Source organism: Pantherophis guttatus, chromosome 1, assembly GCF_059756535.1.
Source record: "Pantherophis guttatus breed Tessera chromosome 1, ASM5975653v1, whole genome shotgun sequence".
NCBI classification, from domain to species: domain Eukaryota; kingdom Metazoa; phylum Chordata; class Lepidosauria; order Squamata; family Colubridae; genus Pantherophis; species Pantherophis guttatus.
In genome coordinates this window covers 55,474,400-55,501,031 of record NC_142063.1, presented here as the reverse complement: position 1 = coordinate 55,501,031, position 26,632 = coordinate 55,474,400, and the positions used below count along the sequence as shown (strand labels likewise).

The window sequence follows — 26,632 nt, the reverse complement described above, 5'->3', positions numbered from 1 at the left end:
CTCGCGCAGGAGAGGTGTCATATGTGAGCGCCCCGTCGCTCCCATAATCCCCCGCACAGCCGCATTCTGGACTAACTGCAGCTTCTGGGTGCACCCCAAAGGGAGCCCCATGTAGAGAGCATTGCAGTAGTCCAGGCAGGAAGTGACGAGTGCTTGAGTGACCGTGCGTAAATAAACTGTTGTAAGTCAAGGACTACCTATAATTTACAGTAGTCTCAAGAAGGAAATTTAGTTGAATCTATGGTAGCAACAATAACAAATTCTGATGGGTTTTCTGAAATGATGTACAAACTCTACTTCATTAGCATTTAAGCAACAACATTCTTCCTACTTGATACCACAGGTTGTCTGACCAGCGACACATTTCTTTGCTTTTTCTCCTTACACTGATACATTTGATACAGACTTCCTGTTCTGATGAGCTTGGAAGTTTCAGGAAATTCCAGAGAAGAGGGAATTTTAATATTAAAATAAAAGGGCACAACACAGCATACCTGAGCTATGCACATTGTCTTCCCTCCCCAGCAGTAAAACTGTGATCAACATGTAAGACCTGCTGAAGAGCATGTTCAGATAGTCTACCACTGTATTGCATCAGTTTTGGAATGAGCTAGTGGTATGGAGATTTTTTTTTTTTAATTTGATTTATATGCCGCCCTTCTCCGAAGACTCAGGGCGGCTTACAATGTGCTCAGCAATAGCCTTCATCCTTTTGTATATTTATACAAAGTCAGCTTATTGCCCCCACAAACTGGGTCCTCATTTCACCTACCTTAGAAAGGATGGAAGGCTGAGTCAACCTTGAGCCTTGGCGAGATTCAAACCCTGCAGTAATTGCAGGCAGCTGCAATTAATAACCAGCTTAATAACAGGGTGCCTTAAACCCCTGTACTACCAAGGCTCTTGCATTGCATTTTTATTTTGAATAACATAACGTAAGTTTCCAGCTTCTCTGAACAGAATATTCCCTCAGAAAACAAATAAAGCAAAACCTGCCAGTTCTTTGTTTCACCAGTGAACCTGATAGCTGTACAGTCAGTACAAAGTCGCAGTCTGTTTAAACAGGTAGTCCTGGAGTTACGACCACAACTGAGCCCAACATTTATGTTGCTAAGTGAAACATTTAAGTGAGCTTGCCCCATTTTACGACTTTTCTTGCCACAGTTGTTAAATGGATCATTGCATTTGTTAAGTTAGCAAGATGGTTGTTAAGTGAATTTGGATTCCCCATTGACTTTGCTTGTCAGAAGGTCGCAAACGGGGATCACATCACATGACTACCAGGACATTGCAACCATCATAAATATGAACTAGTTGCCAGGGATCTGAATTTTGATCATGTGACCATAGTGATGCTGCAAGGGTTGTAAGTGTGAAAAATGGTCATAAGTCACTTTTTTCAGTGCCGTTGTAACTTTGAACGGTCACTAAATGAAATGTTGTAACTCGAGGACTACCTGTACTTTAGGCAACCACTGAGCAGGGTATTTGTACAACATGGTAATGCACAAAAGTGTATGCTCCATTGAAAACTCCAGCAGTAAGCCAAAAAGTGGTTTGCATGTTTGTTGTTGAGTAAATTCTATGGACTCAACGTGTTAATAATCTATGGATTATTGAGTTGGGTTAGTACACCCAATATAGACTCGTCAGTAAATCTAAAAGACGGTCACGGATTTCTGAAAGGAAAAAATATATATGAAAGTTCAATGAGAAATGCACGAGGACTTGGCACGCAGAAATCCCACATTTGACCCAACAAGGTTAAGGCACTCGGTCACCAGGACGCCGCTCTGACCGAGACCCTTCAGTCCTAATCAGTCGCCAGCCCGCCAAGGTCTAGAGCGGGCTGGTGAGGAAGATAGGCCGATTCCCATCAGGTGACTGTGTAAGGGGCGGGCTTGGGCTGGGCTTCTTTTCACGTGATCCGGTCGCCGCCTCATATTTTTCCGCCCGCTCAACAGCGGCTCCAGAGCAGTTCCTTGCAAGACAGCGGATGAAAGGAGGAGAAATGTTGGCTGTTACTCTGCTTTTGCTTCTGGCCGTCGGCTCCGGGGTGTTGGCCGAACCCGTTAAATTCGCGGACTGTGGTGAGTAACTCTTTTGCATGGTGACTGTTCTGGACCCCTTAACTTCCAGCACCGCCCGAGAGTTGTCACGCCTCCTCCTCCTGCCCTTAGGAATCACAGGGTGTTGTAATGTTTGCAGTGGTTCTCCCGGACAGAGAACTCGGGTGGATGATCCCTGTCTGTAGGCGAGTATGAAAGGTGGAGGAGAAGCCTAAAGTGCCTAAAGAGGCAAGGCAAGCGCCCACCGTCATGTTTTTCCGGCTTCTGGCAGTCCCAGAAATCAGTAAAGAGACCAGCTCCCAAAGCGTCTCTGCTCCAAGGAAACTGGGAATCTCTGATCAAATTATTCATTTGGGGTTCATTCTATTGTAACAAGGAGAACTCATGCGGGAAACCAGCTTCTTTCCATCATTCCCCTAAAACCACTTTCATAAGCCAGTTTGCTCCAACTTAGAGCTACCTGTTGTCGTGGAGTCCCGAAGTATCAGTTTTACTGTACCTGACAGTTATGGTTCAGCTTTGGCCTTTGGGTGTCTGCAGACTGCTTGAAATAATCTCTCAATTGCCACCTATTTTGTCTGCTACATGATAAATATAAGTAAATGTCATCATTGAAGAGTATGGAAGCAGATGCTTGTTGCAAGAGTGACTGTAGACTGTGACAAGGAGGCCATGGGTTGGTTATCTTCTTCATTGGTTAGGATGATGAAAAAATACTAGACCTCATACTTAGTGTAAACTTTTCCAGTACTATGATTATTCTAACCACTTTTTTTCCACTTAATCCAGCTGTTTGGCATTGCATGACCCATTGAATCATATGGACTGGCTTGGCACAGTCTGGTTTTTTGCTCATGAACACAGTGATGATTTAGCACATGGTAATTGAATGCTATGTGTAAACCAGAACATTCTCTTTTCAGAACAGCCTCTGATGCAGCAAGGGGGGCATTGGTGCCCTGAGGTTAAACTTAGATACTGTGTGGTTAGGGGCAAGATGCAGTCACTGATTTTTAATTCTTATAAAATAAAGTGATAAGGAAATATGTGCAGTGCAACATGAATGAATGGTAAGTTTTCTCCCCCCTCCTTTCCCCTTAAGCCTGCTTCTCTTGAGTTTTAGGTTTTCTCTTACAGGAATTACTATCTTGGAGCAAAAGTTGGAAAAATCCAGTTTGATAGAATCCATCTAATGGAGGAAAAACCATAGTACTTTTATTTATAAATCACTAATGAAGAGCTAGAAACACTGGTGGGAGGCTTAGTTCAGAGTTATTATTTTATATATCCTTTGTCTTCTAAAAATATTGAGTTTTTAATCTTTATTCACCTGTTGCCCAGCCTTAATGATAATGGTAGCTCAAAGATGTTTGACGTTGACAACATCACTTGAAATTTTCTAACAAACACAAATGTATCTGAAGTTATACTAGAATGTAACTTGAATGTATCGGAAAAAAGTTGCTCTTTGATTGTATCACTGTGAAACAGGATTATAAATAGCTAGGTAGTTTCTATGCCTTCAACTTTTTTTTCAGCTCCTATCATCGGAGCTGCATCTGAAATTGTGATCCCATCACTGGGTAGAGCCAAGGAACTAGCCCATATATGAGATTTTGTTGACTAGTGAGGTTCTGACATTCATAGGGAGAAAAAAGATTTTTCATGTAGTACAGGAAGTTTCTGATTCTAACCTATTTTCTAAATCATCTTTTTTTAAAAAAAAATTCCAGCCTTTGGCAGAATGAATACTTGTTGTTTCTTAATTATAATTCCTAAACAGCCATGTCTGATTTCTGCCACAGCCATTGTTATATACAATGTCTTGCATAGAGATAATATATACATGCAGGAAAATCTGATGTGCAAAGCAGATTTGCATTTCTGCTAGGATTGCTGATACAGTTGCAGGTTTTTCATTGAGACTGGAAGTATAGTCAGATTTAATTAATTCATTTCAATGTAGTTGGCCATTTGCCATCCTTTTTATCTTCTAACTTAGAGTAGTGATCTTCAGGTCACTCAGATTCCAAATACAGTTCTCAGCCTGGTAAACCTGAGTTCCCCATGCATCAAGATTATGCCCCTGTGAATGAATTTTGAATGTGTTAGTGGGAAGTTTTTTCTTCTGATTGTCTCCTATTAAGTCCCCTCTAAACCAGGGGTGTCAAACTCGCGTCATGGCACCGTCATGTGATTATCGTGACTTCCCCTTCGCTAAACCGGGCGTGGGGATAGCCAGCGCGTGACGCATCCGGCCCACAGGCCGCAAGTTTGACAGCCCTGCTCTAAACTCTCCCTAAACACTGAGGGAATTCTCTGAAACCGAAGGGGATTGGTGTTCAGGGCAGAAGGAAGGAAGGAGTCAAGCTGATGAGATTCTTCCTGCCTTTCTTAAAGACAAAGCTATTTCATCCAGAGTTGGCTGTAATTATCATGTTTATTTTATTTGTTTGTATCCTGCCTTTATTTTTTTACAAATAACTCAAGGTGACAACTATCCAGCCCACTTTTGTCCTCTGTTTTTCCCACAAGAAGCAACTCTGTGAGGTGGCTTGGGCTGAGAGAGTGATTAGCCCAAAGTCACCCAGCTGGCTTTCATGGTTAGGACAGAATATGAACTCTCACAATCTCCTGCTTTCTAGTCTGGTGCCTTAACCACCAAAACCAAACTGGCTCTCAGTTTATTAAAGTACATTTAGTAATTTCATTCTGAATAGATTTATGTACAATTTCATTGGAGGGTTGTCTTATAAACAGTTTTAATAGAATGTAAACATCAATGAACACAAGATAATGTTCTGTTCTGAACTGGGGGAGTTCTTTAGACAGCGAGTCATGCCATATCACCTCATGAATGGATTATTGGACTGGGCTGTCCTTGAAGGCTACTCAGAAACTACAAGTAGTTCAGAATGCAGTGAATGGGCAACGTTGCCATGCCTTGTTAGGTCTGTGTGACCCCACTGCTTTGTGAGCTGCACTGCTTACCTGTTGGTGTTCTAGGTGCAATTCAAAGTCCTGGTTACTACTTATAATGCCCTTAATAGTATAGGGCCAGGTTATTTAATGCAGGGGTCCCCAACCTGTGGGCCACGGCCCACTACTGGGTCGTGGACTGTTGGCCACTGGGCTGTGTGAGTGGCTGGCCAGTGCGTGTGCATGCACGCATACCCCCCCCACTTGTGCTAGCATCACAAATGTGCCCTGTTTGCATCACAGGTGTGCTTGCTTGTGGCCCCGTTCGTGCGTGTGCATGAGTACACATAAAGGTACCTGCTCCTCCCTTTCCCTCTGGGCTGCCAACCCAGAAAGGTTGGGGAACTCTGATTTAATGGACTGCCTATCTCCAGTTGTTTCTGCCACCCTAGTGTGATTAGGCAGAGTGGGCACACTCTGGGCCCCATTACTTAAGTTACATCATCTTGTGAGGTCTAGAAGCAAGTTCTCTGGAATAATATCCCCCCCCCCCAGACTTCCATCCTGACTACATGCAGAAAGCTATTAAAGACCTCTAACATCCTAGGCTGTGGACAGAATGAAGGATACTTTATTTCATATTTTTTCTCCTTAATTGTAAACTACCCAGAGTAATTGGGAATCAAGCAGCCTATAACTTGTATAAATAAAAATTAATAAATAGGACATTTTTCATAAAAACAAAACTTTAGGGCGGTGCCTGATCTCAATTTAAAAATCTACACTTATCTTTCATCTTGAGAGTTCAAATGGTTTCTATGAGATTTCCCTTAGTATAATAACTACCACAAGAACCTTCTGAAGTGGTTTGGGCTGAGAATGACTGGCTCAAAGTCAACAAATGAGCTCCATGACTCCATAACATCCTCAAGATTATACTATGTTCATCTCAACCTTATTGAGCTCACTGGGGCTTACTTATGAGTAGACCTGCAAAATCCTAGATACAACTGGCCTAATTTATTCCCTTCCTGAATAGGAATATTTTAAAATTATCTGGCAATTCAAATACAAACTTGGCAATTTCCTATTTCAGTTTATGCATAGTTGAGGCAAATAACAAAAGCAGGCACTGATACATTAGTGATGCATCAGTCATATGAGGATAAAAGTCATATTCTGCAGGATACAAACAGCTGATTCACATATTCCTTTCATTTGCTGTGGTGTATGCTAGTATATTTAGGACACAGTAAAGTGAAGAGGATTCATTTTCTAACAGTCACAGTGAGTTAATCTTGATTCTCTTTCTTACTTTATTGTTTGTGCTAAAAAGCACCAGGATGGCATCGAACAAATTTTATATATAAAAAGCAGCATTTTTGTACCATTATAATCTAAACAAGGGAACCTGAGCAAGACTATGTAGGTGAGAGATATAAAGATATAGCAGTAGGCATGGTTTCCAATGGCGAAGATCATTGGGGTTAAGGACTTTACCCTTAAAATGTCCTCTCTTTTTTTTTCTTAAAGGTGTCATTAACTTTTACAGGAGAAGTGCGAACTCTGCACTTAAGAACATTTGTTAGGGTGTCCTTGACATACAGTGGCCGAATAATATTGACAGTAACAGTTTCTTGTAGTGGAAAAAAGTACACCATAATGGATTTGCAGAGTGGGGCTAGCAGTTGAGAATAAATAAATTCATGCCAAAGAACAATAAGCCATCTGGAGATTTGTGGTCATATCTTTCTTCCAAGATTTGGTGATTAGTACTTATCTCAAATAATGCTTGATGCTTACCAATATAGACAAATGGATAGATAGATGAGCTACGGCAAGCCACCAGCATGTCTTTTGAAATGCTGAATGGCCCCAAGACTGAATGGTTTTTGGTCATGTATTTTAAAGGAGCAAACTTAGTACCTTCAGGTCCACGGATACTTAATGTCCATATTTTATCTCTTTAAACTCCTAAATGCCCTCCCAATAGGTCTTGCTTGCTCTGAAATGCAATTTTGGCATATTTCAACAAGCTTGTATTTACTTAATTTGTTGAGTTTCTTAATCAGAGACGTGACGAAAACAGGGAAACACTGTTTGCATGAAGCAAGCTAATATTTAAGAAATTGTCCAAGAAACCTGAAGGTTAATATCCTGATTTCATATCACTAAACTGTAAATATTATATGTAAAAACCATACCTGTATGAAATCACAGGGGTCAAACTCTCTTTCATTGAGGGCCGCATCAGGGTTATGTTTGACCTTGGGGGCGGGGAGGGCATGGCTAGTTGAGGCCATCTGTGGTGGCCCAAGCACTCTGCCAGCAAAAACAAGCTCCAGAGCTCCATTTTCAGCTGTGATGGCCTCCTGCTGCGTATGGGCCCCTTGAGTTCCATTTTCACTGGCAGAGGGTGGCAGGAGGTCATTGCAGCTGAAAATGGAGCCAGGGAGGGCTGTATGCAGCCCTCCCTAGCTCCAGTTTTGCTGGCAGAGGCACTATGGCCCAGTCCTTTGCTGTTTCTCGGGCGGCCCTGCGGGCCAGATCTAAGCACCCAGATCCGGCCCCCAGGCCTTGAGTTTGACACCCCTGGTATAGATAGACCTCGACTTACAGCCATTTATTTAATGACCATTCAAAGTTAGAACAGCACTGAAAATGACTTACAACTAGTCCTCACATGTACAACTGTGAAAGCATTCCCCCATAGTCATGTGATCAAAATTTGGGTACTTGTCAAGTGGCAGGTATTTATGATGGCTACAGCATCCTGGGGACATGTGATCACTATTTACAACCTTCCCAGCTAGCTTCCAACAAGCAAAGTGAAAAGGAGGAAGCTGGATTCACTTAACAACCATGGCATAAAATGTCGCAAGATGGGGTGCAACACACCTAACAACCACTTGCTTAGCAATAGGAACTGTGAAATAGGGAAAGAAAATATGAGGTACAAGGGAAGAAAGAAAAAGGCATTGACTTCTGACTTTTTGTAACATAGTACAAGATAACAATGTTACAACCTCAACTTTTTACATTTACACATTAGTATATAATTAGTCATTTCTGTAACAACAAATCTATCTAATTGGCAAGACCAAAGTCTAAGTTTCTTTTTTTTCCCATCACAAGCACAAAATCCAGACGTGATATCCAAATAAAAAACATATATTCTCCTCTTTGAATAGAATACATTTTTCTTCCTTCCTTTGTACCTCATGTTTTCTTTTCTCCCTTTCTATTTCCTTCCTTTAATTGCCTATTTTTATTTTTTTTGCATTTTATACATTGATAAAATAATAAAAATTATATATGAGTAGCAATAGAAATTCTGGTCCCAATTGTGAGTCGAAGACAACCTGTATTTGCCTTTGTTGATTTTACTCATGTGTTTGTGTGAGTTTTATACCACTACACTATTTGTGATATTCTGTGATAAGAAGACAGTTAGTACAATAGTATAATTTTAACAATGAAATTTATTTAAAAACATTTTTTTGAAAAATATACTGATTTGGGTGACAATGCCCTTGCAAGGTGTGTGGATTATTTGTGCTTTTTATTTGGAATAGAGGAATTCCAATTAATAATATGACATGAACACAGGTGAAAATGTATTCTCCTTAACCTTTACCTCTTGCTGGTCATGATTCATTCTTAAATAACTAGATGACTTTCCCTAAAGTTACTGGGTACAATTTTGAATCATTTTTATTGATTGCCTTCTGATTCTTGTTGTTTCTGCACTGCTTATGATTCTTCCTGTCTCTTAAAGCGATAAGCATGTTAATCAAAGACATATGACACTGTATATGAATATATAAATATTTGCAAGGCCATGTCTGTTATTGTGAAATTTGAGGGTTGCTCCAAAATTATGTGGTTCCATTCTTTCTGCACAGGTTCTAAAGATGGAAGTATTTTGGAGGTTAATGTTACTCCTTGTCCTACCCAACCTTGCCTTCTCCACAAAGGAGTGTCTTACAGCGTCAATGTTACATTTTCCAGTAGTAAGTATAATCTATTCATTTTGAAGTACAAGATTAATTTCAGAATGTTTTCAGCATTCATAATGGGGTTATTTTCATTATTCCAAATGTCCTACACATAAATGCATTCATTTATAATAGTTAATTTCACTGAGAATCATTAGCAATCAGCTATACATAGTTTTAATGGAGTTCATAGACAAAAACCCATGACAACTCTATGTAGAACATGATTTTCAATGTTTCTTTTGTTGTTGTATATATGCCCAGGAAAATTGCAAATGGCTGTGATTTTCTAGTATATGCACAATACAAAATGAGAACAACCACAGTTTTATATACAGTGGGTTTTATTTATGGAAGTGTTTTCTCTATTAGAACCTCCGAAAAAGGAAGTAAAGCAGAAAATTTGTCATCATTGAGACTTACTGATCTGCAGTGCTACAAATTATAAAGCAGTTGGATTAATGGACAGGAAAGGAGGCAGACTGGACATGGAACACTGAGAACACTTTCTTATTGTGAAATGCAGTGTTGTAGTCTCCATTCCTTGTCCTATTAAGATTAATCTCATTTTTCTTCCGCAGAAATTGAAAGCCAAGGCAGCAAAGCAAAGGTGTTTGGGGAAGTGATGTTCGTAGATGTTCCTTTCCCACTTGACGAGCCTGATGGATGCAAGAGTGGGATCAAGTGCCCTATCCTTAATGGTCATTCTTACAGCTACATGAACAAGCTGCCAGTAAAGAGCGAGTACCCATCTGTGAGTTTCTTAGTAGATTGATCTCTGTACTTGGAGCTACTTTTCATGGTTCTTCATGTCATTTATGAAATAGGGTGCTTAAAATTGACCACTTGGTCCTACTTTGGCTCCTTTTGCAATGGGAATGTTTAAGTCTGGAGAGATAGGGTTCCATTTTCCAGGGAAAGACCATTAGCTCACATATTTGTTTAACTTTGTGAAAGTACAATTTCTAAAGTATACAGATTGTGGAAGATTTCATACAGTGCTTCTTTCCATGAAACCTTCCCACGTTTAGAATATCAGCATATTGGGAGGAGACCTCAATTAGAACAAGGAATTGTTTCTATAACATGTTCAGCTATATCTGCCCTCTGCAGTCTGAAATGATATGGTCGCTGTAGTCATATAGCTCATTATATTATGTAGATGCAAATGTGACTTCAGACTTCACAAAATAATGATCTCAGTTGTTTTATCCCTCAGAGCAAGGGATGCAAAATGTAACAATTCTAACAAATATTCAAGGACATAAATTTATTCAGAAAAAGAAATTTGCCATGTTGGCAAGGGAGTTATGAGTATGATCCTTACTTTCAAACATATGTGAGAAAGATATGAAACCTATTTCAAGTTCAAGTTAAATTCACACATGGCATTTTGTAATTTTTTCCTCCAATAACCCCAAATCTTTATATCTGAGGATTAATTGTTTTCATTACTTTCCTTTTTTTTCTAGATTAAACTTATTGTCAAGTGGGAGTTATTTGATGACCAAGAAGGATTGCTATTTTGCTGGAAGATTCCGGTTCAAATCATTGGTTAAAAAAGCCATTTAGCCCTCAAGGGTTACAGAGGATGGAAGGCGGGGTTTGATAAAGACAAGTAAAATATTTTGCTACACAAGGCATTTCCTGTTTATCCTATAGTATCTGTGCAATAATTGTTGTCAGAGACATAGTGCAGATGAACAAAATGGATAGCTAGAATAAACAGTGGATTGGTAGATATCTTGCTGTAACTCAGGGCAATTTTTATTATAATTGAATTTATAACAGGATTTATATTGCTTGATATAGAATACCTACCACAAAAATTTCTTCTAAAAAAACACCTGGCCCAGCAAAATTGATTACTGTGATTCTATCTTTTCAGTGCCTCTTGTAGTCAGATGCTGGCTGCAAATTTCCATCTGCTTTCCCCCTTCCTCTTTATATCATAACCTAAACTATTTTTTAAAACTGCAGTTGCCACCTGGAGCCAAAACAAGACAGGATAGCCACCTTTTGTGACTAATTCTGTAGATATTATACTCTCAGATGCCAAACCAAATGGCACTTGATCTCTATGCAGAAATAATTTATGTTAATCATTTTGCACTATTCTGTAAGTAATTAAAAGTTGCTGTGGGGTGTATTCCTAAATGCAGTGAACTTTTGTAACTGTTTCTAATAAACCAGCAGAATTAAACTTTCTCTTTTTTGATGATAGTGAAAATATTTGCTTATGATAAAAAGATTCCTTCGAGGTGATTTTGCATCCAGTAATTACATGAACATATCCATTTAGTTCTCTTGGCAACAATATAGAAATGGTTTGTATTGCCTCCTTCTGAGACATTCTTTTAATTTTTCAGTCAAGGTTACAGCCCTGGAAAATTAGATTGATCTTCCATCCAAGACTAGCCCTGCTTAGTTTTTTTGGGTACCAGCCATAGTTAACTAAGTATAGTCTCCTAATATTCTAACGAGTATCTTACATATGTGAATGGTGGTACTGGGACTGGAAGCTATACTATCATATATAGAATGCTTTCATTTGCTCAATGTGTAAAAATGTTTTTTTCCAAACTAGCCATCTCTCTTCTACTTACTGAATCAACAGTATCTGCTACTTATCTGGTTCTTCCCAAGAGTTTTCAGTTCTAACCTCAGAAAGAGAAGGTAGAAACATATATGACCAACCCCAGTCTATAAACCAGTAGGCAGAATATATAAAAAAAAACATTTATTTAACATGTATTTTTTCCAATGGAAAGCTCTGCATTACTTTTCAAAACTAAAGAGCTATAACCTTTCCCACTTCCCAAAGTACCGTAACATTCCAGCAATCACAGAAGGTGCAGTTGGATGTCCATGACTTGTGGTGAACAGAAAGCTCAAAAAGGCCAATGAAGTCCAAACCACATTCAAACTAACTGTTCTAACTGCAGGGCAAAATGTGTTCTGGGCTTGGATGTAGGGTACTGTGTCTTTTGATTTGCTAATATAACTTTAAGAAAAGGTTATATAGATTTTTGGCTGGATTCAATTGGAAGCCAAATGTCTGTTATCTGTAGAATGCGAATTTCCTTCAGTCGTGCTATAAAAAGAGGACATATTGCATTATAGCTGTGAGGCAGACATGCCCATTTTGTACACAAAGCTCAGACTATTTCTGAAAAGGCTAGAGTAAGGATTGTAAGTAAATTTAGGAAGCAGTATTCTAAAGAAATGTAAGATGACATGGGATAAGTGAGAAATTGGTACAATAAAGAGGTAAAGCCTTGTGAGAATAATCGGGGGGCACAAATTTGTTCACCTATGATATAAACAGAGAAACAAAAGATGAACAGGAAGGAGGGAGTGTACTGCTGGTCTATCCAACGCAAATTAGTAACAAGGCCAAAAATCTCTGATAAAAATGGTGTGATAGTTTTTCAAAAGCACATACAGAATATGAAGATTGGGCCCTGAGTGTTTACACTGGCTGAAATACTGTAATTGAACAGATCCACATGTTGAGTCTTTTGCTTTCTGGGAAATAAAATGTTTTAAAGCTGCTGAGTTCCCTGAAACGCTTTTCTGGCTGCACAGATTTCCAGTTCTTGAAGCAAATGGCTGAAAATGTTACCTCCACTTTAACTCTTCTTTTGGAGTTATGCTGCCTCTGGATTTTGTGCAGTCTCTGGAATGCAGCGAGGCTCCACTAAAGCTGCACTGCCAGGTGAGCAAGTGCAGCGATAGGAGCCCTCTGTGTTTTCACAGGCATTACCGTTACAAAGAATCATGGAGGCATTTGCTGCTTCACACTCATTGATATCTGATGGGGAGAGGGTAAAAAAAGAAAGCTATTCAGATCCAACAACACAGAACCTTTCTCACATCCCTTTTAGTTGTAAGGTCATACCTAAATTGACTATACCATGGCTGTTCTTTGTATCTCATTTAAACTGAAGGTGATTCAAAAGCTATCTGAAGTGAGCAGAATTCAAATAATTACTGTACAACATTGAGATACTTGCTTTCTGAATTAACCTCATATTGCATAAAGACTTTACTATAAGGATGGAGTGAGTAAAGCTAAACTTTGAATTGTGCCTTCAAATAATTTGGTAGGACTATGAACTCTCCAGCAAAACACTCCTGAGTGAGATGGAACTGACAAAAACTGAGTGAGATGAAACTGACCTGGATTTTACAGCCACCAATCATTTTGTGCAGAGCTGACCTACCATATAGAGAAGCAATTTTATTTGAAGTCTCAACTGGCTAGATAAAAGGTAATAGCAATTATAAATACTCAATAAACAAGATCCTGTACTACATAAACAGCCATAATTTGGTTCGTTCTAGAGCTCCTTGAAAATATGTCCTTAGGACTGATGGGTTTACATGTTCAGGCAGTGGTGTTTATAGATAGTTTGTATAAAAGCTATTGATAGAATATGCTTTAGGAAATTTTCGGTACTAAAGCACTGAAATCTTCCATGAGTCAGTTCTGTTCTGTTTGCAGATGCACACAGCTCTTTCATTCCTGATTCATCATCACTAATGCTCAATTGTAATCCTGGTTAGACCTCCCTCTCCGGTCTGGCTTATATACACACTAAGTGATGATGCAGTTCACTTGTCTTTGGCATAGTAACAATGGCAACGAACTCACTAAAAACCTCTTCAACAATTAAAATTGTGTTTAACAACATTTTAAAAGGATGCACAGCCCTCAGTAGTAACTTGGGCTTTTTGGGCTCTGCTGTACTGTTTTTTGGCAAGATCTACCATATTTTCTTCCATGGAACTATGGTGCTTACCGACACAGGCCATGAGCTTCAAATCCAACTGGAAGCCATCAAAGCAATCACAAGTGTAGCCTTCCTGTAGACGCACACAGCGTCCATTTTCACAGCCATTAAGAATTCCACACTCTTCTACTTGTAGCCCTTCAAAGCTGCTGTACTGTTCTAAAAGATGAGACAGTATGAAATAGATATTAAAAAAACAATATAGGATAATCTTGTAGAAGGCAAAATGCCAAAATGGTTCTTTCATATGTATATGTGTGTGTGCCTTGGTGGCGTAGTGGACTAAGTGCTGTTAAAGTTGCCAACTGCCTGCAATTACTGCAAGTTCAAATCTCACCAAGCTCAAGGTTGACTCAGCCTTCCATCCTTTCGAGGTAGGTAAAATGAGGACCCGGGGGCAATAAGCTGACATTGTATAAAAAATAACACCGCTTGGGAGGGCTGAAAGCCCTACTAAGAAGGTATATACAAAAGTATGAAGGCTATTGCTTAATGCATTGTAAGCCGCCCTGAGTCTCCGGATAAGGGCGGCATATAAATTGAAATAAATAAATAAATAAATAAATAAATAAATAAATAAATAAATAAATAAATAAAAAATAAATAAATATTGTGTTTAAAACCAAACAGAAAAAGACATTTTCTTTCCATTGGCCCTCCTTTTTCATATGGCACCTACTCTTTCTTTAATCCAATTAAGAATACTTGCACATGAAAATGATTACAAGAAGAAATCAGAGAGGCTTCCAACTGTATGATCCAGCAAGTGATATATATAATCTCTTCATCTGGATGAGCACCACTGACTCTGTGGAATTAGCCATTACAGAACTTCTCTCTGGATGTCGGAAGAATCTGGCTTGAGCACTTGGCTGAAACCAAGATTTTCTTGCATTTTTGGCCAATCTCTGGACCTGTTCTTTAAAAAGCAGGAAATGGGATTGAAGGTTGAAATGCCTACAGTTGGAGTAATATACTGGTAGTATATACCTAAGCATAAATCAGCTTTTATTTATTTTTCCCTGACATTTACCAATGTGCTCAGGCATGTAGCGAGGCTGTGTCTGATCTGGGTGGATCTGTTGTCTTTGTTGTGTTGCGCTATCCTCAAATGCATTGCTTTCTTTGTTGGTATCAGTTGCTCCATCCTCATCCAAGCGATTCAAATAGGGCTCCAGATCTGGGATGTAAAGCTCATATTGATGACTGTCCTGATTCGACCCATACTCGTAGCTGGGCCTTTCTCGGAGTCCAGCCTCATTTACTATATTGCACAGCTGATAAAAATCATCTAAAAAGAGAGAGCAAAGAAAAGGTTAATAAAGGAACACCTTTTCATACAATACTGCCTGAATATTGCAATTGTTATTATAAATTATCTATCTTTAGAGATGCAGCAGTCAACTAGGGCTAAGAGTGAGGATTAGCCTGTACAAGCATTCTGGCAATGGAATGCTTTTCCCAATTTTCCCAATTGATTATATACATGATTATTACATAAATATATATTCATAAAAAGTATAACATATATTAAATATATATGTATATAGTATCTGATTTCATACCTTTTGACTACAATCTATCCATTTACTGTATATCTGTCATTAATCCAAATAAGTATTGTTTTTCAAAGAATCATAGGGCTGGAAGGAACCTTAAAGCTGTCCTCATACCATCTCAGACAAATGGTTGTCCAATCTTTTCTTAAAAACCTTCAGTGCTAAAGCATTCACAACTTTGGGAAGGAAGCTGCTTAATTATTATCACTATCAGAAATTCCTCTTCATTTCCAGGTTGGACCTTCCTCTAACAAACTTCACTCATTGCTTCTTATCCTATCCTACCCTCAGGTGCAATGGAGAATAAATAGGCACTCGCTTCCCACCCTCTTTTCTGCAGCTCTTCAAGTGTCGGGAGACTGCTATCTTGTTTCCTTTCAATCTTCTCTTCATTAAGCTAAACATTATTTGTAGCTCAGAGTTGAAACACTGACAGGACAAGCCTCTGTAACAGGGGTGTCAAACTGGCGGCCCGCAGGCCAGATGCATCATGCACAAGCCACGCCCACCCCAGCTCCGCAAAGGCAAAAAACATTGTGATATGTCACATGATGCGATTGAGTTTGACACCCGTGCTCTAGAATGTAAACAGAGCAAACCCCATCCCCAACTAGCACTGATGGAAGTACCAATAAAGAAGAACATTTGTAGCTCAGGATTGAAATGAGTCCTTAGTGCTCTCTGAACTTGATTGTTTTCTTACACACGTTTTATTACTCAAACTAGGAAATACCATCAGTACTAGTCCTGATGATGTTATCTAGTTTGGATAATGAAACTTCCGCAAGAAAACAACCAAGCTCAGAGAACATCAAGGACCCCTCCAGCTAAACGTATCTTCATTCTTAGTCATTTTCACAGAACTTAGAGCAGTGGCCCCCAACCTTTTGGGCACCAGGGACCAGTTCTGTGGAAAGAGATTTTCCCACGGACCGGAGAGGGTGTGGTTTCGTGTGCTGCCTGCATCTCGCAGATGGTGCTTCGCTTGTTTGCATGGCCCAGTTTCTAGCATGCCACGGCCTGGTGCTGGTCCATGGCCCAGTGCTTGGGGACCCCTATCTTAGTGTTTAGACCCTTATCATCTTTGCTGCTCTTCTCTGCACTCTTTCTAGGGTATCTGCATTTTTTTGTATTATGGTGACCGAAGCTGGATGCAGTATTCCAAATGTGGCCTCAACAGTATAGAGTGGTACTATCACTTCCCTAGATCTTGTTACAAACCCTGTGTTGATGCAGCTCAGAACTACATTGGCTTTTCTGGTGGCTGCAGCACACTACCAAACTCATTTAAGCAATGGTCCACCAGGACACCTAAATCCCTCTCATAGGCACTACTGTCAAGCCAGCTGCTGCCTATCCTCTGCCTATGCATTTAATTTTTCCTGCCCAAGTGTTGGACCTTATTTTTATTATCACCAAATGCATCATGCTGGATAGGGCCCAATCAAGATCCTTTTGAAACTTGAGTCTATCTTTTAAAGCATTGTCAGTCCCCCCCCCCCCAGTTTGGTATCTTCTGCAAATTTAATGAGCGCCCCTTCAATGCCCTCATCTAAGTCATTTATGAAGATTTTGAAGAGCACTGGGCCCAAGACAGAATCTCGAGGAACCCCCTGCATACTCCCCTCCATGCCCATGTAGTTCCATTAAGGACCATACATTGAGGGTATGTTTATTCTATTGTTTGCTTTTGTTTTAATTGCTGTAAACTAATCTGAAAATCATCTGACTCAGGAATGAGTTATCGAATCCCTGGAAACAATAAATAAAATTAGCATTAATAGGATTCCAGGAGAAATTATTTTGACAGATTGCTCTAGGGAAAGCCAGTTGCACTAAATGTGAGAAGATCCCTATTCCTTATCTTGGGTTACTCCATGTGTTTTGGACTATATTTCTAACCCCAGTCAAAATGAACAGCTTTCTCTTATATTCCATTAGGAAGATACTTCATACAAAGCAAACAAAAAAAAACCCTCCCATAGTGACTAATAATAATGAATGCTTTAGTATAAAAATGTGGAGTGGTGGGTGGAGTGATCAGTTTATTTAACTGAGCAAATCCAGTCCTAAACAACTTTTGGCTTCTTACTCAATGAGCCAAGGAATAGAAACAAATAAAGCATTGCATTAGGGTTTTTTTGTTAGAGCAGTGAGAAAGGAAAACATTAACTTTTAATACTGTGGTTGGTTTTCAATATTTTAAAGATTTAAGCTTCTACAGTGGTTGAAAGAGATAGGAAAGATTGGATAATGTAAATCGAGTATATTCTTTATGAATTTCTCTGGATTTCTGGTTTACTGTAACTAAGAATGTGCCTGTGTCTTCAGATAACAGAGTAACAGAGTTGGAAGGGACCTTGGAGGTCTTCTAGTCCAACCCCTTGCTCAGGCAGGAAGCCTTATACCATTTCAGACAAATGATTTTTTAGTCTCTTAAAAACTTCCAGTATTGGAGCATTCACAACTTCTGGAGGCAAGTTGTTCCACTGATTAATTGTTCCAACTGTCAGGAGATTTCTCCTTAGTTCTAGATTGCTTCTCTGCTTGATTAGTTTCCATCCATTGCTTCTTGCCCTGCCTTCAGGTGCTTTGGAGAAGAGGTTCACTCCCTTGTCTTTGTGGCAACCTCTAGTTATTGGAACAATGCTATTATGTCCTTTTTTTCATCAAACTCTACATACCCAATTCTAGCAATCGTTCTTTATATGTTTTAGCCTCCAGTCCCTAATCCTCTTTGTTGGTCTTCTCTGCAGTCTTTCATGATATAAATCCACTCTTCGTATGGATTTATACCAGGGATAAAATCTACTTACCTTCCCTACCGGTTCGGAAGTGCGCACGAGGGGGGCAGGGCACATGCGGGGGGGGGGGTGGTACTCACATTGCATTTTGGGGTTGCGTGCGCTTTAGGCACTTGGCACCAAAAAGGTTAGCCATCACTGTTCTAGAGTCTCAATATCTTTTTTATATTGTGTTGACCAAAACTGGATGCAATCAGATTAATCAATTAATAATCTAAATTCAACTATAAAGCCTAATTGTTGAAGCAAATGATGCATCCTCACCAGAGGACCTTGGAGGGCAGAGTGCACAGTCCCGACTCCAAGCCTCTCCATAATGGCAACAGCATTCTGAATACGTTGTTTGTCGTCCCAGCAATGGTTCACTACAAACATAGTTTGTCGAGACCTTCTGCCAACAAATTTCTAATTCACTGTCAGGCTCATTTGGATTATCTGTTATTGAAAAAAAAATAAAAGGTTATAGAAAAGGAATAAACCAGTCTACCTTGTATTAAGGCCATAATACTGTAAAGCCTTATATAAAAGAACTTCCGTCTTTCCTTTCCGCAGAATGTTGATCTTTTATTGCAATATTGGCTAGAAAAAGAAGCTTGAGATTTAACTGTTCTGAGGGTCAATATATAGAATCATAATGTAACAAGGCCACTTAGGTCTTGAAGCTCAGGATAGGAATATAAATTAAAACATCATTGGAAGACCATTGTCAAGATGATTCAAACATAGCTTACAAAGTAATGAAATACTTCGACTTTTAGGATCCTTTTTGCAACATAAGAACCCAGGAATAGCATTGCTGAACCAGTCCAAGACCCATCTTAGCATGCAGACAGAAAAGGGAGGTATATATCCCTCTCCCACCTGGTCCTCCTGCAGCTGTTATTTAGAAGCCTGTTGCTTCTAATTCAGATATAGCAGTGAGTTTTCAAGGTTAAGTTCATTTCTGCACTGCTGACTTACAGGGTCTCCACAATAATACCCAGTCCGTCTATGTTATTGTTATTTTGGCACTATGATATTTGAATGACTCTAGATAAACATGCAGAAATTGCTTAATATCTGTTGTTAGACCTGTTTTCCGATGCATGTTGATGCATATATTTAATCCTTTTTAAAAACCATTCAAGTGAGTGGCCATCAAACCTTCTGGTACTAAAGTCATTGATTAATTATACACTTGTGATGAAGTGCTTTCTTTTTGTCAACCTTCTTCCAATCCACTTCATTAGATAATGCCTGGTTCTGGTGTTTTGAAAAAAAATAAAATAAAGGAAAACATCTCCCTGCACACTTTCTCAAGGCCACGTATGTTTTTAGATATTTGAGTCAGATGCCACTTCCATTACTTTCAAGATAAAAAAATCCCAAACATTACCACATTCTCTTGTCTAAATCCCTGAGCATATTGGTTGCTTCCTTCCATCTTTTCCAACATTAATTTACCTTTTCCCCTTTATCACAACAATCCTGTGAAGTAGATCAGGTTGAAAGATGCCCAAGGTCAATCAGTGAGAGTTTTAAACTAAGTTTCCTACTTTGGTGCTTCATTTTTTTAGAAGATTTTTTTAATTAAAAAGAAAAGATAAAAGAAATTTACAGGCAGCGTAATATTAAATAAAAATTATGAAGCAATATTAAAGTACCACATATTAAAATACCGTGTATCAATTTAAGTCTTCATAACGTAATTAAAATCAAACTGATATTCACTAATTAATAACTAATATGAGTCCTAAATCAGAATGAGAAATCATTTTTTCCATTGTCTAGTCCAAGAATTTTGTCCTTATTTAACAAATCAAATAGAAGGCTAGATATTTAAGCCTTAACCTAATAGATGTCCAACTTTCAAATGTTGTACAGTATAAATTCATATGTAGAACTGTAATCCATAGAATTAAATTCTGTATCAGATTTATGAAGTTATTTATAGAGATTGATCTTCCAATCTTCTAGAGATTGATCACATCTTAATTTACTATTTTTTACATAGGAAACTGTGCTTTCAGTTCATTCAGTGACAATTCAAAGTTATAACTGTATAGAAAAAAGTGACCAGTTTTTATGACCATAGTAGCATCCTAATGGTCATGTAATCACTGTGTTCACACTTGGCAATTGACTCATATTTATGACAGTTGCAGTGTCCCAGGGTCATGTGATCCCCTTTTGCGGCCCAGATTCACTTAGCAACAGTTTGACTAATTTAACAACGACAGTGATTCACTTAACAACTGTGGCAAGAAAGGTCACAAAATGGGGGCAAACTCACTTAACAAATGTTTCACTTAGCAACAGAAATTTGGGGCTCAGTTGTGGTCATAGGTCAATGGCTACCTGTAGTACAACTGCCTCTCTTATATTTTATAATGTGATCTGACCTCATCTATATTTGACTTTGCCATTTTAAACTCAAGAACAAAACTTACTGTACATCAGAAGCCTTCTATGTTTATAGAGACCAGTTTATATACTATCTGGAGGAATCTCACCTGCACTGTTAGAAACGTTGACACAGCGATTGTGGATTACATCCAGAACCAGGGGAAGGCTACAGAAGCAGTGATAAGAACCAGCTGTGTTTAGACATTTGCCGTTTGCACAGATCTCTTCATTTTCACACTCATCAAGATCTATGATCACAGCAGAGAATTAACTCAAGCAGATGTTTAAAAAAATGTTTTTTCATCCTCACATATAGAACACTCAAAGGATGTTTCCCCATTAATAATTGATATTTTGGATGGCCCCTTGCTCACCCTGGGCCATGTTTTTCAGTAAATGTATCATTCCTTACAAATGGCACAGAGTGCCTTTTACAAAAGACGTCAAGTAGGTCAAACAAGCAGGGAGAGGATTCTCACCAACACATGCAAACTGACTGGAGTGATAGAAATATCCAATGTGGCAGAAGCAGGTGTATCCAGGCACTGTGTTCACACAATGTCCATTACGACAGACTTCAGAGCCAAACATTTCACATTCGTTGGCATCTATGGGGGAAAAATGAACCTCAATAAGAGGACGGACGGACGGACGGAAGGAAGGAAGGAGGAGGGGAGGGAGGGAGGGAGGGAGGGAGGAAGGAAGGAAGGAAGGAAGGAAGGAAGGAAGGAAGGAAGGAAGGAAGGAAGGAAGGGATTTCTAGAACACTCTTCACACTAAAATCTCTGGTGGGAAACTTTTCTATTTGGAGCAAAGCCCTGCCTATTGAAGTCAATTCTGGATACAAAAAGAAATACGTACATATAGAAAAGCCCACTGATTGACATCAATGTGAACACTGTGAAGTGACCTCGATTTACTGTTTGATCACTGGCAGTTCTCTGAAGTTTTTATAAGGGTAGCAGAGTCATAATTCAACATGAGAATTGTTTACTGTGTTATAATAATTGCTTATATAATGCATAATGAGAGACCTCAGAGCCAAACAGTTCACATTCATTGGCATCTATGGGGGAAAAACTGATCATGGATATTAACACTTGAATAAATGAAATATTTCTTCTAAAATATAAACCATCCCTCCCATTCGGTTTGAGCTTGAAATGGCTGTTGGATTTTTAGAATTAGAAGTACCTGTATAAGATGTCTGTCCAAAAATCAGTGTTCCTTCTACAGGAATATAGCCCTTCCCACTGGGACAAATATCAATATATTCCACTGCCAAAAAAATTGACAAAGAAGAATTATAATTAAATGAAACTCAGAAGAAGGGAAAAATGTAAGAAGCATATTATATAACTGCGATACTACTGATCATGATACCCGTATGATCAGTGGTGCTGTTTAGTGTAACCTTGACTTTCCTGGTAAAGAGGGGCCAAGGGAACACTTGTGAGGTGCTGACATTAATATTGTAGGCATCAATCAAATACAGTCGCTCAGATTCATTCGGAATCTGAATCTGACTGCACAGGTCCTATGGCACTGACTGAGGCATGTCTTACCTGGTTACTTTTGAAGAGTCCGAATCTATTAGCCCTATGAACTGTCCAGCATCCTTATAGCTGTGTGGCTCTGAAGACCATCTACTGGGGGATTAATGGGGTTTTTGTCTAGTTGCTTGGCTATATGAAAACAGACTGATGGACTAGATGGGCCAGGGGTCTGATCCAGCAGGGATCTGCTTATGTTCTTCATGTTATCTCCCGGGAGACTTTAATCAACCAGGATGGACAGGGATCTAAGACACAGGAGATCCCTACAGAGCAGTTGTATACTGCCATCAAGTTTAATAACCATTGATCCTCATGACTTCCATGAACTTGATCCAACCTTTTTTTTTTTGAAGCCAGCCAAGTTGGTAACCAGCACTACATCTTGTGGTTGTCAATTCCAAAGTTAAATTACCCATTTTAAGAAATCTTTTTGCCTGTCTTGATTCTTCCAGGATTCCATTTCACTGAATGACCTCTGTTTGTAATATTTCAGAAAAGATAACACCTTGTTCACTTTATCCACACCATGCATAATTTTGTATACCTCAATCATGTCCCTTGTTATACAATTCTTTTCTAGATTAAAAAGCTGAAAAAGCTGCAATGTTTCCTGATAGGAGAGCTGCTCCAGTCCTTTGATTACCTTAGTCGCCCTCCTCTGACCATTCTCTAGTCCTATGATATCCTTTTTGAGGTGTAACTGCACACAATATTCTACAAGTGGTGGCACCATTGAATTTATATAAGGACATTAAGATTTTGGCATTGCTGTACTATTTCTTATGTAGTTGGGTCCATGCAATGGTGAATGGATTTCTGTTTTTTAAAGAGATGATTTTCTTCTATCTCCTTAAGAGACCACAACTTGAGTCAACTGATCTGGACAATTTGTATTTAGTTTCCAATCTTCCCGTCTTGGGGAAGTTTGTAAAGAAAACGGTCAGTTTACAGCTCTAGAGGACCCTGGAAGAAGCAGATTATGTACTCTAGTCACTCAATATTCAGGCCTGACTTGGACAGCTTTATAGCTATGCATCTGCATATACAACCATATGCATACTGGTATATGTCCATACATACATATACCAAAACACATGAGAGCTGGTTTGGTGTAGTGGTTAAGGCATCAAGTTAGAAACTAGAAATTGCAAAGTCTAATCCTGGACACAAAGCTAGCTGGGTGACCTTGGGCCAGTTATTGTTTTCTCAGCCCTAGGAATGAAGAAATGGCAAATCACTTCTGAAAAACCTCACCAAGAAAACTGCAGGGATTTATCCAGACAGTCTTTGATAATCAGACACAAATGAACGGAAGAAGAAAAACCATACAGCTACACATACATTCAGAGCAAACAAGCATTTAGGAAGTTCCTTTTTTTGTTGTTCACATGTTTATTACTTAAACAATAATGCAATATACCTGAGCCAATGATTGGGCACAGATATGTTTCACAATTATCTCCCCAGGCTGCTCCTTCTGTGCAACAGCATTCCTCTTTTGTGGTGTTATTGGCTAAGACACTGTCACACAATGGGACATCACTGATGTGATAATAGCACTCCTTCCGCTCTGCATTATCTGGATGTAAAGATACAGACCTTCCAGGTTCCCCTGAGATGAGATTAAAACATATAATTTATGTACATTGATAACATTCTGTTGGACAACAGGCACACATCTGGAAATTATTTGATGAAAGCAATCTGTCAGAGCAAAGCATCCTCTAGACTTTATTACATTATTAATTTTAGCAATATAATGTATGTTTCACAAACTCCAAATAGTTTAATTGGAAGTTTACTTGTATTTGTCTTTCCAAATGGAAATATAACACAATTCAGCATTGTCTGCATTATATTCTTTATTTGTAAATACAATTTCTCTTCAAATTACAAATGTTTGCTTAATGTGGAAAAAGTTAGCCTCCCACTGATTCCCACAACACACACTTCAAAGAGTCTATGTTTTGTATTATTTTAAAACTGTCTTTAATGGCTGTATGTGCTTCAACGCTTTCATTAAAACATGCTTTTTTAAAGAGTTGCAACCAATATTATCAGTAAAGCCCCATTTTACCGAACAATTAACTCTACTTTCCCAAAATATTACATGGAGCTGGACAGCATGTTACTAATGCCAAATCAGGGATTACGAAAATCTCATATTAAGACCATTTATTTGAAGACTACATTTTGGAGCAGGAGAAAAATCACTCAAATGCAATTCCTATGTCATTATCCATTTATATGTTAACTGTTAACTGTTTTCAAATCTTGCTTTCACAAATGGGATTTAATATGCTCCTAGCTACTTTTTTCCTCTCTGGACCAAAAGGTGATTGGTTAAATATCCACATGAGATTATATTTAATAGACTGGTTTTATGTATAAGAAATTCAGTCAATCTCTGATGTTGGAATATGTTAAGAATTTAAACAATGCTTTCTACAGACTGATGATGTTACCTAGTTTGGTAATGAAATGTCTACAAGAAAATCACCAAGGTCACAGAGCATCATGGAGCCCACAATTCTTTCTTTTACCCAAACCAATAAGAAGAACTTGCAAGAATTGTATCTCCATTTCCATTTGCAGGATATTGTTCACTAAACCCTTACCTATGCCTGATCGGGAGCGACATTCCCCAGTTTCTGTGTCATACTCCTCATGGTCACTTGGACACAGGCACAAGAAGGCTCCTTCTACATTTTCACAAAGTGCAGTCCCACACACTGCAATCATCAGCTCACATTCATTCACATCTGCAAGAATCATAATACAGTTTATCAATATGCCTGCTAAATTCAGTGTTTTTTGGAGTCATCATCTCTGTTTCTCATCTAAGGGGTTAATTTCTGCATTCTGCAAATTGCACCTTACATTTCTGACTTCTCATAATGCCTGTTTCCTAAAGACTATATTTAGAGCTATGTCAGCAACATGTGGTTCCTGCTGTAGTTCATGGGATACAACTAATAATTCTGCTGGCTAAGTTGTTAGTACAGAAATATGATTACCTAGGAATAAAATAGCTGAAAAAATAGCTTAAGTATTAGATATATGAACAGGAAGAAATGATAGGACAGCCAAATATTTAAAGACTGTCAATAAATGATGGGCCAATTTTGTTTTCTATGTCTGAAGAAATAGAACCTAAACCAATGAATTCGAAATGTTAAAAAGGGAACTTCAAGAAAACATTAGGAAGTCCTATTTTATGTAGATATCTGGCAATGAGCAAACTGTTTCAAAAAACGGTGGATTCTTATTTGACAAAAACCTTTAAATAGAAGATCTATAACTTTCTATCACAGTTGTACTTGCTGATTTCTTGCAACAATAAATGTTTAGATTTGATGATCTCCAACATCCTTCCCGCTCTAGGTTTCGGCATTCCTCTGAACTACACTGTTTTTCTCCAAGAAACTGCCTCTCTCGCCTGGATTTTATACAAATGCTTAAGCCTCAGATTATGCTACAATCACAACTAGTATTTCTTTACAAAAAGAGCTAGATTTAAAGATTTGTCTGGGCATTTCATTTTTTTCAGTCCTATCCTTACAGTATAAGGCTTCATTCACAAAGAACTTGAGAATTGGGAAGTTAGAATTTCAAATACAATTAACCACACACAGACAAAAACCCAATGTTATCTTTAAGGGATTTTCCTCAAGATCATAACCTTGATAAACAAGTTGGAAAGGTGCCTGAATTCTGGATAAGGAGGCCATGTGGCTCTATGAAGGCTGAATGACTCTTACCAATGCAATCATGGCTTGAAGGGAAATTTGTATAGCCACGGTCACACAAGCAATGAAATGACCCAACAGTGTTGTCACAGAAACCATGGCTTCCACACAGGGTCTCATTGGCACATTCATCAATATCTGCATAATAGATAGATCAACAAATCAGTACACAGTCCTTTTAAGCAAGGCAAACTTTATTTTGCTTCTTCATTTCAGACGCATGCTAGCAAGATGACTCATACTGATATTTTTAATTCATATCAAAAATGTGAATGTCATGAATTCATTTTAACATAACTTCAGTATTAGAACAACAATTCAGCAAAAAAGAGAAACTGTGGAGAATTAAGGAACTGAAAGAGGAAGCATTTAGGTCTGAGGTGCTGAACTTTGTGCTCTGTGTATACTATAAGAGAAGTAAACCAATCCAAATCCTTAAGAACAATGTTACACACATTGATAGATGTATTTCTCCTTGGAAGAAATGCATAGTCTTGGATTTAAATTATTTCAATCTTTCTCCCCTTTCTTGATGATACCAGGTCCTGAGAGAAACACTTTAGAACTTGGTCTTGCAGAAATATAGGAGTAATGTTCTTATTATTATAATGAACTTTATAATACACTTTTCACGTAATTTTTCAACATACTTTCTATCTCACATAAATAAACATTCTTATCAGTGGTGAAATTCAAAATTTTGTACTACCGGTTCTGTGGGCGTGGCTTGGTGGGCATGGTGTGGCTTGGTGGGTGTGGCTTGGTGAGCGTGGCAGGGGAAGGATACTGCAAAATCC

The 26,632-nt window shown here is 38.6% G+C and overlaps 2 protein-coding genes across 3 annotated transcripts in view; one reads left to right on the top strand and one right to left on the bottom strand.

Annotated features, from left to right (window-relative positions):
• The first annotated feature begins 1,771 nt into the window (after nucleotides 1-1,771).
• Nucleotides 1,772-11,194, top strand: NPC2 (NPC intracellular cholesterol transporter 2). Its single transcript, XM_034418105.3, has 4 exons — nucleotides 1,772-2,090; nucleotides 8,894-9,001; nucleotides 9,568-9,740; nucleotides 10,459-11,194. The coding sequence occupies exons 1-4, from the start codon at nucleotides 1,997-1,999 to the stop codon at nucleotides 10,543-10,545; spliced, it is 462 nt and encodes a 153-aa protein (XP_034273996.1). The 5' UTR covers nucleotides 1,772-1,996; the 3' UTR covers nucleotides 10,546-11,194.
• A 517-nt stretch (nucleotides 11,195-11,711) lies between these two features.
• The window catches only part of LTBP2 (latent transforming growth factor beta binding protein 2), a 105,763-nt gene continuing 90,842 nt past the window's right edge, over nucleotides 11,712-26,632 (bottom strand). For both annotated transcript variants that reach the window (XM_060687404.2, XM_087874310.1), the window contains 10 exons: nucleotides 25,848-25,973; nucleotides 24,705-24,848; nucleotides 23,507-23,698; nucleotides 21,725-21,808; nucleotides 21,010-21,138; nucleotides 20,638-20,778; nucleotides 18,410-18,580; nucleotides 14,816-15,073; nucleotides 13,792-13,941; nucleotides 11,712-12,800 (listed from right to left, as the gene is read on the bottom strand). In XM_060687404.2, the coding sequence (XP_060543387.2) occupies nucleotides 12,637-12,800; nucleotides 13,792-13,941; nucleotides 14,816-15,073; nucleotides 18,410-18,580; nucleotides 20,638-20,778; nucleotides 21,010-21,138; nucleotides 21,725-21,808; nucleotides 23,507-23,698; nucleotides 24,705-24,848; nucleotides 25,848-25,973 (1,559 nt within the window). In that variant the 3' untranslated portion in view covers nucleotides 11,712-12,636. The remainder of the gene's footprint in view (nucleotides 12,801-13,791; nucleotides 13,942-14,815; nucleotides 15,074-18,409; nucleotides 18,581-20,637; nucleotides 20,779-21,009; nucleotides 21,139-21,724; nucleotides 21,809-23,506; nucleotides 23,699-24,704; nucleotides 24,849-25,847; nucleotides 25,974-26,632) is intronic.